This window comes from Sardina pilchardus, chromosome 10 (assembly GCF_963854185.1).
Source record: "Sardina pilchardus chromosome 10, fSarPil1.1, whole genome shotgun sequence".
Taxonomy (NCBI): domain Eukaryota; kingdom Metazoa; phylum Chordata; class Actinopteri; order Clupeiformes; family Clupeidae; genus Sardina; species Sardina pilchardus.
This window is the reverse complement of record NC_085003.1, coordinates 15,621,648-15,633,693: the sequence shown is the minus strand read 5'-3', so window position 1 is coordinate 15,633,693 and position 12,046 is coordinate 15,621,648. Positions and strand designations below refer to the sequence as shown.

The 12,046-nt window shown below is 44.6% G+C and overlaps 1 protein-coding gene across 1 annotated transcript in view; it reads left to right on the top strand.

The window, feature by feature from the left end:
* The first annotated feature begins 217 nt into the window (after positions 1-217).
* Positions 218-12,046, top strand: part of pclob (piccolo presynaptic cytomatrix protein b) — a 30,430-nt gene continuing 18,601 nt past the window's right edge. Inside the window, exons 1-6 of the mRNA XM_062547985.1 lie at positions 218-1,319; positions 2,003-3,336; positions 3,521-5,645; positions 10,570-10,652; positions 10,855-10,930; positions 11,227-11,352. Of these exons, the coding sequence (XP_062403969.1) occupies positions 218-1,319; positions 2,003-3,336; positions 3,521-5,645; positions 10,570-10,652; positions 10,855-10,930; positions 11,227-11,352 (4,846 nt within the window). The remainder of the gene's footprint in view (positions 1,320-2,002; positions 3,337-3,520; positions 5,646-10,569; positions 10,653-10,854; positions 10,931-11,226; positions 11,353-12,046) is intronic.

Genomic DNA, 12,046 nt, shown 5'->3' with positions numbered 1-12,046 from the left:
AGAACCACCCATGCCTGAACCACCTACTGCTCCTGCAGCACCAGTTACATATACTCAATTCACACAATCAATAGCAAGTGAAGAAATAATAGGGCCAGAAAAAGTTGTTTCAAGTGTCAGTCAAATGTACTCTGCAATTTCAACTACAGAGCAGCAGCCTGAAACAATGCCCAAGGTAGTGACCCAAGTTGTTACAACTGAAGTGCAGAGAACTACGATGGTTTCAGTTGTTCAAGAAATAATGCCTGAAGAATCTGCCCCAGTATCACCCAGTGCTAGTGTTGTCATGGAACCAGAGATCTCTCCCATCAAAGTTCAATCAAAGCCAAAACAGAATGGAAGGATTCACTACCCAGGAGATGTCATTGATCTTTGCACTTCAAAAGTCAGTGTCACCATGACTGACAAAGGCATGGACTTGACAGCTCCTGATTCCAGCCGGCAGTCTTTCTCAAGTGATTCCAGTGGGCGGCATTCAGCAACAGCTGTTCAGCCAGAGGTGGTAAATCTGAGTGCAGAGATTTCACCTGCTACAACGCTCTCTGTTGTAACGGATAGCATCACAATAGTCACTTGCTCCGCCACCATTGCTTCGTATAACACCACTGCTGAAAAACCACTGGATTTGGGCAATGCTACTTCTATGCCTCTCCCACTCACAACCTACACACCATGCAAACCTGTTGCACAGATAGTATATCGACCTGTAAATGCTCAGCCTCCCAAAGTCACAACAGGCATGGAAATTCCTGTTAATCTATCCTATGGGACTGTGGAGAGCATGTCAAGTGCAACCACACCTGTAACAATTGCCCCTGGGAGCATAATGAGTGACTCTACTGGTGTTCCACCACTTATTCCAGCGCACACAGAAGCATACGCTTCAGCCGTTGATCTCACCACATCCAAGCCTGTTATGGTGGCTCTGACCACCTCTTCAGGTGTGGTGACCACAATAGTGGAGGATGCTGGGACGCCTGTGGATCTCACAGCTGGACGAAGGGCCATCTGCTGTGATGTCATCTACAAACTTCCATTCACAGGGAGTTGCAGAACACAGCAGCCCGCCACCACAATGCCTGACAATCGGTTTGGCTACAGAGATGATCATTACCAGTATGGCACTGCTACAACCCTTGGCATCACAGACCTTAGTAACATGAAAAGCTCAGTTTCAGATAGCAATTTCTCTGAGGCCGGACTGTTCTACCACGAAGGTAAAAATGGATTAGGTTACCACAATGGAGCTTCAGACGGTGCCATAGACTTGACTTCAGCAAAAATGTCTGCTGGTGAGTATGATTTTGTTTTCCTAATATGTCATCTTTTGCATGTTGTTCCTTTTTGTTCCTTTCCCATTTTCTCATATATATTCATTTCTATTAATAAATATTGATTTCTGTTCTGTTTTGCTTAATTTTTGTCTTTTTTTCTTTTTCACACAGATGCTTGCATGTGCCTGCGTGTTTTCCCACAATGTTTTGGCTTTGCTTCATGCTAATGAATAAGCATGAAAAACTTGCATGCATTACTTCTCTACTAGTACTCTCATTCTTTTTTTCTTTTTGATATATTGCATGCCAATATTTTTGTTTCATTTTTTAATCACTGATGAAGAATGAGCTTAAGATCATATATATTTTTGATTATACAACAGATGAAGCTTTGGACTACTCAAGCAAAGGCACCAGAGCGATTACCATCATCACCACTGCACATCAGAGTGTGCTAAGGTCAACAAATGGAATTGTTTACTCATCTATTGCTGAGCCTGTCCCTTCCACTTATGCAGTAACCACTCAGCCAGGGTCAATATTCACGACAACATACAATGAGTTGGTCGAATTACAACCAAGTAGCACTATAGAGGCATACTCAACTTTACAAAACGTCCCTACCCCATATGGGTTCATACCAGTAACAGCTGCTGGTCAGATCATTTCACAAGAGACTGGACTTTCCAAAGAGATTTTGCCTGCAGTCCTTGCCAACCTCTTCCCAGGTATGGCTCCATACCCTGAAATATATTCTGATGCAACCCTTGAAGCCATAGCAGCCTCGCTGGACACTTTGCTCTCCCCGAACTTCCCTGGTTTTGATGATGGCAAGGATCAACAGTATTACGCTGAGCGTGAGTTCCTTGAGTTGGAGAAGTTGAAGCAGCTGTGCCTTGCTGAGGAGCTTGAGTGGGAGAGGCAAGAAATCCAGAGGTTCCGGGAGCAGGAGCAGATGATTGTCCAGAAGGAGATTGAAGAGTTGCAGAACATGAAGCATCAGCTGCTGTTACAGCAGGAAGAAGAGCGTCAAGCCCACTTGATCCTGCAACAGGAGACCTTCGCTCAGCAGGCAGTGCAGCTTGAGCAGATCCAACAACTTCAGCACCAGCTGCAACAACAACTGGATGAACAGAAAATATATCCATATGGTCGAGACACGCTGGATGGCAGGTCCCCTGCAATCAATACAGACACACGCTTCCTGCATCAACAATACATTGGCAGAGGTGATGGCCAGTATTGGCCTGTTAAGGATGATACTTCAACCTCCTTAGCACCTGGTCAGGACCAACACATGATGGGCACTGCTCCCACTGAAGGCATTCCTGAATCAGCAAGAGTTACTAGAGATGGCAAAACTGAGTCCGCACTTGTGGTGAGTGGCAAGAAGATTGTTGACAGTGGTGTGCAGACTGATGATGAAGATGGTAATGACAAGCCATATCCTGGCAGGAGGAGAAGAAATAGGAGAAGTGTGGACAGTTGCGTCCAGACTGACGATGAAGACCAGGATGAATGGGACACTCCCATCAGAAGCAGGCGGAAGTCTCGATCGAGTAAATATGGAGATTCTGAGAAGGGCAAGTCTTCTAAGGTCTCTAGCATTGCCATACAGACCGTAGCTGAGATATCAGTTCAGACAGATCATTCTGGAACCATTAGGCGCTCACCTGTGCGAGCACACCTTGACACCAAGATCGATTTCCCTGGGACCGGAAGACAGCTCAGAGGAGATGAGTCTGACTCTGATGAATCGTCACACACAGGTCCCATAGAGATTGGCATAACCACCCATCTCAAAGCAGATGGCACTAGCTCCACTTCAAAGTCCCCAAAAGTTCTATATTCTCCCGTCTCACCTATGTCTCCAAGTAAGTCCATAGAGTATAGCAAGTCAGGCAAAGGTGGACAGAAGATGCTCACTGTTGACCATTCAAGGCATTCCCCGAGCAGTCCCAGATCACTAAAGCCCTCGCAAAGATCCCTGTCTGACAAGTCTCTGAGCCCAACGACTGAAGACAGAATGACATCTACCTACCATTACCCTGAGAGCTACGCAGTGAGTAAATCTTAAATTATTGAAGAAAAAAAACTTTTAGCCAAATTTGTAATCATTATTTTGCATTGTAAATATTTCAGTCTAATGTCCCTCTATCATATGCTGTATTCATTTGTGTAGCCTCATATTGCATTGAGTAGAAATGGTTGTATTTAACAGTGCTGTTTATTTTGTGATCTTGCAGAGCAAAGGTTCACAGAGTGGCACATCATATGGTTCTCAGAAAAAAGTCAAGCGTACCCTGCCACACCCTCCACCAGAGGAAGACAACATTGTTGGACCATCTGGATATAGCACTGGCTCAGCTCGAAGGAGGATGTGTAGGAATACCACTATGGCTCGTGCTAAAATCCTGCAGGACATCGACAAGGAGCTCGACCTGGTGGAGAGGGAATCCTCCAAGCTCCGCAAGAAACAGGCAGAACTTGATGAGGAGGAAAAAGAAATTGATGCCAAATTGAGGTACCTAGAGATGGGCATCAATCGTAGGAAAGATGCTTTGTTGAAAGAGAGGGAGAAGAGAGAGAGGGCTTATTTGCAAGGGGTGGCAGAGGAAAGAGACTACATGTCAGATAGTGAGGTTAGCAATATCAGGGAGGCGAGGCGTAATGGCCGGGGACTTGAAAGACCACGAACTGCTCCGCAATCCGAATTCAACCAGTTTATGCCAGCACAGACTGACAACGAGTCCCAATATGGAGAATACTATCAGTATGCCCCTCAGACCCAGGCAGACAGCCACTACCCCCAGCAAACGCTGTATCAGCAGCAGTCTGTGTACCATCAGCAGGTGTCCCCCTATCAGACCCAGTCCGTGTACTCCTCAGTGCCGAGCCTTCAGCAGTCCCAGCAGACAGGCTACCAGCATGCCTCTCAGCTGATGATGATGCAGCAAAAGCCAAGGCAGTCCACCATTTCAGATCTAGAGCCGAAGATCACCACCAACTATGAGGTGATTCACAACCAGCCGCTCCTGATGGTCCCCTCCTCCACTGATAGCACATATGGTGTTTCTCAGCACGGGGGGAAGTACAGTAACCTAGACCTTAGGATGGCCCTGGAGGAGAGGGGCAGCATGGCTAGCAGCCCCATGTCCAGTATCTCAGCTGAGTCCTTCTACACAGACATTGACCACCACAATGCTAGGAACTATGTTTTGATTGATGACATTGGTGAGCTCACAAAGGGCTCCTCGGGACTTAGTTCCAGCTTCACCATCCCAGATAAAGACATGACCAAGGCTGACCGCCTGCTCCGGGCAGCGGAGGTGCGGCGCACAGCAGAGGTGGCTGACTTCCTGGGCTCCGGGAGGCTCTCCTATGGAAAGACTGAGGAGGACTCCATGGAGGAGCCATATGAACTCAAACTTCTGAAGCAACAGATTAAGCAAGAGTTCCGACGGGGTACAGAGGGTCTGGATCCCCTCACAGGCTTGCCACATTACTTGCCAAGTGACAGCAGCTACAGACACTTCCCTAAGTCAGAGAAATACAGCATCAGCAGGCTCACCTTGGAGAAGCAAGCTGCTAAACAACTCCCTGCCTCTGTCCTATATCAGAAGCAGTTAAAGCAGAAAAAAGCAGCGCTAATGGACCCAAAAATTACAAAATTTTCCCCCATTCAGGAGAGCAGGGATCTTGAACCAGACTACAGTCATTTTTTAGCGTCAACCGGGTCCTCGGTGGGTGGGCTGGCCACCAGGGCTCGGCTTCTTCAAGACGAGATTACCTTTGGGTTGAGGAAGAACGTAGCAGAGCAGCAGAAATATCTGGGCTCTACTTTAGGCGCTAACCTGGCGCAGTCTTTAAACTTGGGACAGTCTCTCAACCTCAGCCCAGGGTTGAGATCATCATTGCAAGACGACGGCACCTACCCTAGTGGTACTCGCTCTAGACCTTCGTCCCGGCCATCCTCTGTGTACGGACTTGACCTTTCCATAAAAAGAGACCTGTCCAGTTCCTCGCTCAGGCTAAAGACTGAAGGTGAGGGCATGGACACATCGTTTGGCGCTGCCAGAGCCAAACCAACCAGCCTTCCCATCAGCCAGAGCAGAGGACGCATCCCAATAGTGGCTCAGAACTCTGAGGAGGAGAGCCCATTGAGTCCAGTCGGTCAGCCCATGGGTATGGCTCGAGCATCAGCCGGCCCCCTCCCCCCAATTTCGGCTGACTCCCGGGACCAGTATGGCTCAAGCCACTCCCTCCCTGAGGTCCAGCAGCACATGAGGGAGGAGTCCAGGACTCGCGGGTACGACCGCGACATAGCCTTCATCATGGACGACCTGCAGGGTGCCATGTCTGACAGTGAAGGTAAATTTGCTCTAAGCCTGTCTCCAAATCCTGTGGATATGCGCTTCATGCATGGACCTAATTGTGTTCATATCTGTGTGTGTCCGCTTTAAGTGCATGCTGATTCACTTCCTGTTTGCCATGCTTTCATCCTGCTTCTGTAAGACATTGCATTTAGATTGTCAAGTGTGTCTAGAGTGATGTATATATTGTACTTCTTTTCTCTTCTGTGACACAAATATTTATTTGTGAATCTGTTCTGTGTCTGTGTTCTTCTCTTAATCAAACTGTCTTTATGCTTTATGTGAGTCATCCTTGTGTGTGTTTTTCAAACATAATGTCTGTACATTTTACTGGTCATTGTAATTCACTAATGATTTGTAGCTTGATGCTTAAATCAAAATTAGGTTGAGGGTGTAACAGTTTAGCTGAGGGTGCCGTTCAGAACAGACAATATATTAGTTTGAAGGGAATCCTTTTCTCCTAAAATAAGATATATTGTTACATCTTGTATATATGTAGATTAATGTCAAATACTCTCCAGATAATATTAGTCATGACCCCATCGTTCGAACATTATCCAGCATTGTACCAAAAATGATTATTCATGTTATATTATTTCAATTTGTGTCATCTGAAAGTCGGTCAATAGTCTGATAAAGAAATATGTGCTCAGTGCATTCCTCAGGCAGTTGTGGGCTGCTGACCACGGAGGATTTTACGCTGAGTCACGGAGACTTAAGGCCAGTGCCTTGGCATAAAGGTCACAGATTTGATTGTGTATTTACTGGACTGTCTTGCTCACTTTGAGTGAATGTCATTAATTCCCTTAACTACTGCTCCAGCTGAATTGTAAAACTGTGCTGACACAACCTTTGTGTAAATTTATCTAGGCATTCAAAACCCCTTCCTTTTGTGTACTAGCTCAGGATTTGATTATGTGGTAGCCTACTGTATGTGGAATATTTGATTTGCTTAAATCACCCACAGATCTGTGTACATAGGCTATTGTCTGTCTCTAAGGCTATATCTAAGGCTACGTTTTTTGTTTGTTTGTTTGTTTTTTACAAAAAACTCTTCTTCCTTTATTACTGTCTTTTCAGTTGTCATTTAATCATTCTGCATTGTTGCATGTCATTATATCTTCTGTTTATGTGTGCGTCTGTATGTGTGTGCATGTGAAGGAGGAAGAGAGGGAGAGAGAGAGAGTGAACGTGTGAGAGAGAAATAAAGCAGAAATGAACTTGCATGCATTTGTTTGATGTCTAATTTGCTCATTTGCATGTTTGCTGTTGGTTGTGATTGATTCTGAAATATTTTATCATTTTTTCATATCATAAGATTGTCAGCCTTGTTTTACACTTCTTCTGAGCACACTTCAAACTTCCCACTTGACTGTTTCTGGGATTCAAATAGTTTGATTAAATATGCAAAGGACACTTTGTGCAAGAAACATGATAAATATGTAGAGAACAGGAAATATTCTCCAGGTCATGAATTGAGGGAATGAAACACTGAGATTTAATGTAAATATTGTTTTATCGGTCAACCCAAGATACCATCAGGTCAGTTTTCAACAGTGGCTTATTCTTTGCTCAGTTGATGCCACTGATATAAAATTGCACTAGTAGGCCATCGTTACTCAGTCAATGTCATAGATATAAAAGTCTGCGTATGCCTTGGTTTTCAGCACTAAGTGACCCCCTGCTGATTTTGAGCAGAGACGATCCCACACTCTTTCATGAGTATCTTTCGAGTATCACACACGGTACAGTATTAGTATCACGTTTTTAAATCCTAAGACCCACACCGACCCACCTTCTGAATGGTCACAGGCACAATGCAGCCCTATTTTCTCACTTCTGGTGTTGACAAATATGCATTAGTCATCGTGATATTTACACAGCTAGTGCAATGCCTTTAGAATCCAAGAATGTTATCACAACCCTTCCAGGTATGTTAACATGCTCTAATGCTTAGTATTGCTCAACTGTATTTCCCTCGAGAAATTAACTTCTTTGAAAGACCTCGGCTATGAGTCAGACGCGGATATACAGCAAATGTAGGGGACTGCAGGTCTTTCAAAGAAGTTGTAACTGGATCTGGTGCTCTGCCCTGTGTCTTGTATGCATAGTCGTTAGAGTAAGTTGTTGACCACTGCATTTTTCCAATGTATGCGTAGCACAATACAAACATGCCAGTACATTCACCTATAATCAGGTGTGCATGGTTACTCTGAAAAAGTGCATCAATTGAGACATAAGGACAGAGCACAACAATATTAGAAATTTACCAGATCAGAATGTTTTAGAAGTAAAATACCTGTGTTTGCATCAAGACCCATAAAGCATGTTTCACAAAAATAGAGAGTGCATGTCAATCAGCTGCATTGGTCACTACAGTTGAATGTTCACAAAATGAGCATTTATAGCAGTAGAAGCCTTACAGGACCACCAGACACAGTCAGCACTGGATCTAGAAACGTTTTGTCATGGATACTGCCTAACAAAAACCTCTAAAATATAACTTTCATCACCGCAGGAGTTCCTAGCTGGAATATAGAAGGTGAGAAAACACTGAAAACTGCACAATGACATTCAAAGTCAAGTCCCCCATTGAACATACAGCACATTTATGCCACACCCATACTGTACATGTCATGGTCAGTGCTGGGCATTTCCCCTGTGGTATTTTCAGACCCATGCATTCTGGCATTCATATTCATGCACTCTTGCGTGTATACTGTAGGTATGTCTCTGAAGACCTGGTCATGCATAACATGCATACATACTGTACATAAATACATAAATGCATATGTGTGTGTTAAACCACTTCCACAATGTGTCTGAATGCCAGATGTGCTTGTGTTGAGGCCTTCTTCCTCTTCTGGTGCCCCTATACATTGCAGGGCCGTTCACTTATACATAGATCACCTGTTGCCCCTATACATCAGGGCTGTTCACTTACACATACTGTAGATCGCCTGGTGCCCCATATACTTATGCAGGACCGTTCACTTACCTGGTGCCCCTATACATCATATACAGGGCTGTTCACTTACACATAGATCACCTGGTGCCCCTATACATCATATGCAGGACCGTTCACTTACACATAGATCACCTGGTGCCCCATACATGCAGGGCCGTTCGCTTACACATAGATCACCTGGTGCCCCCTATACATCGCAGGGCAGTTCACTTACACATACTGTAGATCGCCTGGTGCCCCCTATACATCGCAGAGCCGTTCACTTACACATAGATCACCTGGTGCCCCTATACATCATATGCAGGGCTGTTCACTTACATGTACACATAGATCACCTGGTGCCCCTATACGTCACATGCAGGACCGTTCACTTACACATAGATCACCTGGTGCCCCCTATACATTGCAGGGCCGTTCACTTATAGATCACCTGGTGCCCCATACATGCAGGGCCGTTCGCTTACACATAGAGCGCCTGGTGCCCCTATACATTGCAGGGCCGTTCACTTACACATAGAGGGCCTGGTGCTCATCATGGCGGATGCTTTCTGGCGGCCTTCAAATGGATGGAGAGGAGAGTGTGAGATTTAATGTGACACTTGCAGATGTAGGGAACATAAAGTCCTCGGCGTGATTCAGCCAAACAAGCTCCCACTGCCAGCTTCCATCTCACTCTCTCAGGACCGACATTAAAGAATCAGGAGAGAAATGTGCTTGCACAGAGAGGCTCTCCATCCTGATTTTCAATGAGAGTGCTGGTTGAGGGGGTGTGCTACCTCCAGAGCAAGGATGAATACAAAAGCAATTTCTTTTTATTTCTTCCAGAAATATATTCTAGTCAATTTGAATGTTTTTTTTTTTTTCTTGTAATCAACATCACATAATAATTCCTCCCTTTGGGAAGTCAAAGCCTATTGCACGGCTCATCCTGAATTATAAGAATGTTCCAGTGATAATGGAATTGTAATTCCAAGCACAACAGGAAGCCTCAACAAAATGATATCAAATGATTTCTGTTGTTTAATCAGCTATTTATACATAAATAGTGTAATTTCAAACAACAGTTGTCAAAGTTATATCATAGCAAAGTATTCCAAACCACTTTCAATTTAATCAATGTCTGGTAGAATGGCAGATACTGTGAAGAGGCAATAGTTCGTTATTAAGTCAGGTTTATGTAGGATTGAAGCAAAACACTTTCCTTGAACCCACTGTCATGAGAGTGATACAACCGTGTCATAAACGTCATGGACTATGTCATATCCTGCTGTTCATCATGACGGTCAATATGTAATGACGTGACAGTGTGGTGTTGCCATCCTCAGTAATTATCATGGCAGAATGTATGGATACCATATAAGAATTTCACGTCATCATGTTGAAAGCTTTCATGGCAGTCTTTGATAATGATCTGCTAAATCATTGAACAATGACTTTCATAACAACTTATGACAAGATAGGAACATCTGTCATGACATGGTTCTAACATGGTTATGTGATTATCATGACAAAGTATGGTAGGTGTAAAGTCAATCCCCAGGGTAAACACTGTAGAGTAGTAATGTTCTGACCATTACAATATACCAATATAACACTCGAGTGAGTGTTTCTTAATATTCAGAATATTCAAGCAGAAGTGTGGAAGGCGTCTTTTCTCTGACTTCCAGAGAGAAAAACAAACTGTGTGTGTGTGTGTGTGTGTGTATACATGTGCATAATGCATAGGGGTGTGTGTCTATTTTGGTGTGTATGTGGTGGTGATGTGAGTGAGTGTTCTGGGTGTCAGTTCTATGCGGGAGAGTTCCGTTTCACGTCTAAAGCATGTTGACCAGTACTCAGGGGTGGTGGTGTGTGTGCATGACCAGACAAGCATGTGGTGTGCACAGAGGAGATGGTCTGTTTGTGTGTGTGATGAAGGATAAAGAATATAGCACTTCATCTCCTACCCCAACAGCTTACCACCTCAGGCAGGAGGAGAGCGACTGGTTCGAGAAGCCACGTGGTGGACGGCCTGGTCAGCAACTGGATAGTAGACAGGTAGAAAGGCATACATCCATCTAAACAAAATAAATACTCTCTCTCTCTCTCTCTCTTTCTCTCTCTCTCTCTCTCTCTCTCACACACACACACACACACACACACATACCGAACCACCAGCTGATTCACAATGTTGTTTTTGTTGTTGTAATTTGATGATTTGATCTGCCAAATGTACTGTACGCTGGTTTTACTGTTTCAGATGAAATCGATGCATTACCCATTTCCCCACACTCGTCTGAAACTTCAGAGGGACCCTAAAGATAACAGTGTGTCGGGTAAAAGAGTATCTCTTTATTTTTTTTTCTCTCCAGTAAGATTATTTTCAAAGAAAGGTTTTAGTTGTAAACAAAATGGTGTGTAATACTGAGAAGGCATGACCCAAATAATATAAGAACAGCCACTGATCTATGTTTAATGAAGGCTGTTATGGTAGAAGATCAGGCAGAGTTTCTTTTACATATTTAACATGCAAGTCCTTAATGATTAAAATCACATTGAAAAAAAAGCTAAATATTCTTTTTTTTTTCTGTTGACAAAAAATAACCAGCAGTTTTCTCTGCTTCTTGGTCAGGAAATGGATTGGGAATCCGAGTGGTTGGTGGCAAGGAGATTCCTGGGTCAAACGGTGATATCGGTGCCTACATTGCCAAAGTCACCCCTGGTGGACATGCCGAACAGTCAGGGAAAGTGGTGGAAGGTAAGACGTCCAGTGATCTCATGTGTCTGATCAAGATACAATATCTCCATGCATTTTCTTCTCTGCAGGCACGCAAGAGCTTGATTAGCGGTCTGATGATCCAGTATCACAACGAAGAGGCTCATATGCCACTGTGCTATTTCAAGATAGATGCCAACCCCAGCTCTGAGTGGATGTGTGTTGCCACAGTCTGTTTCTCTCTTTTGATGCCACTTCAATGAAGTTGCAGAATGTGGCTGCAGCGAGGCCACAGTGGGTGTGTTTCCCTGGCGCTTGCGTCTAATTTGAGAAGCCATTCTTTACCCCCAGACTGAACTGCTGTCCTCGCAGCCGAAGGCCGCGCGTTCGCATCTAGCGCCCGGGGGCCACGGCGCCAGTCAACGCCTGCCTGGCGTCTCGCCACTCGCCAGAACTGAGTCTGAATCTCAAAGGATGTAAGAAAAGCCAGAAATCTCTCCAAAAAATGCTTTTGAGCCAGAAATGTCAAGAGTGCAGAGACCCAGTGTGAGGGAGGTGAGGAGGGAGACGACAGGGCCTTTGGTTCTAATCCTAAGCCCTCTGGGAGAGACGATAAGGGGACAGCCATTGGTGTAAGCTCACTGGAGCCGTCATTATGCGAGGTTCACTGGGGACCGAGATGGCCTTTCTCTCAGTAATGGTAATGCTTTCAGTAATTGACTGCAGATATGTAGTA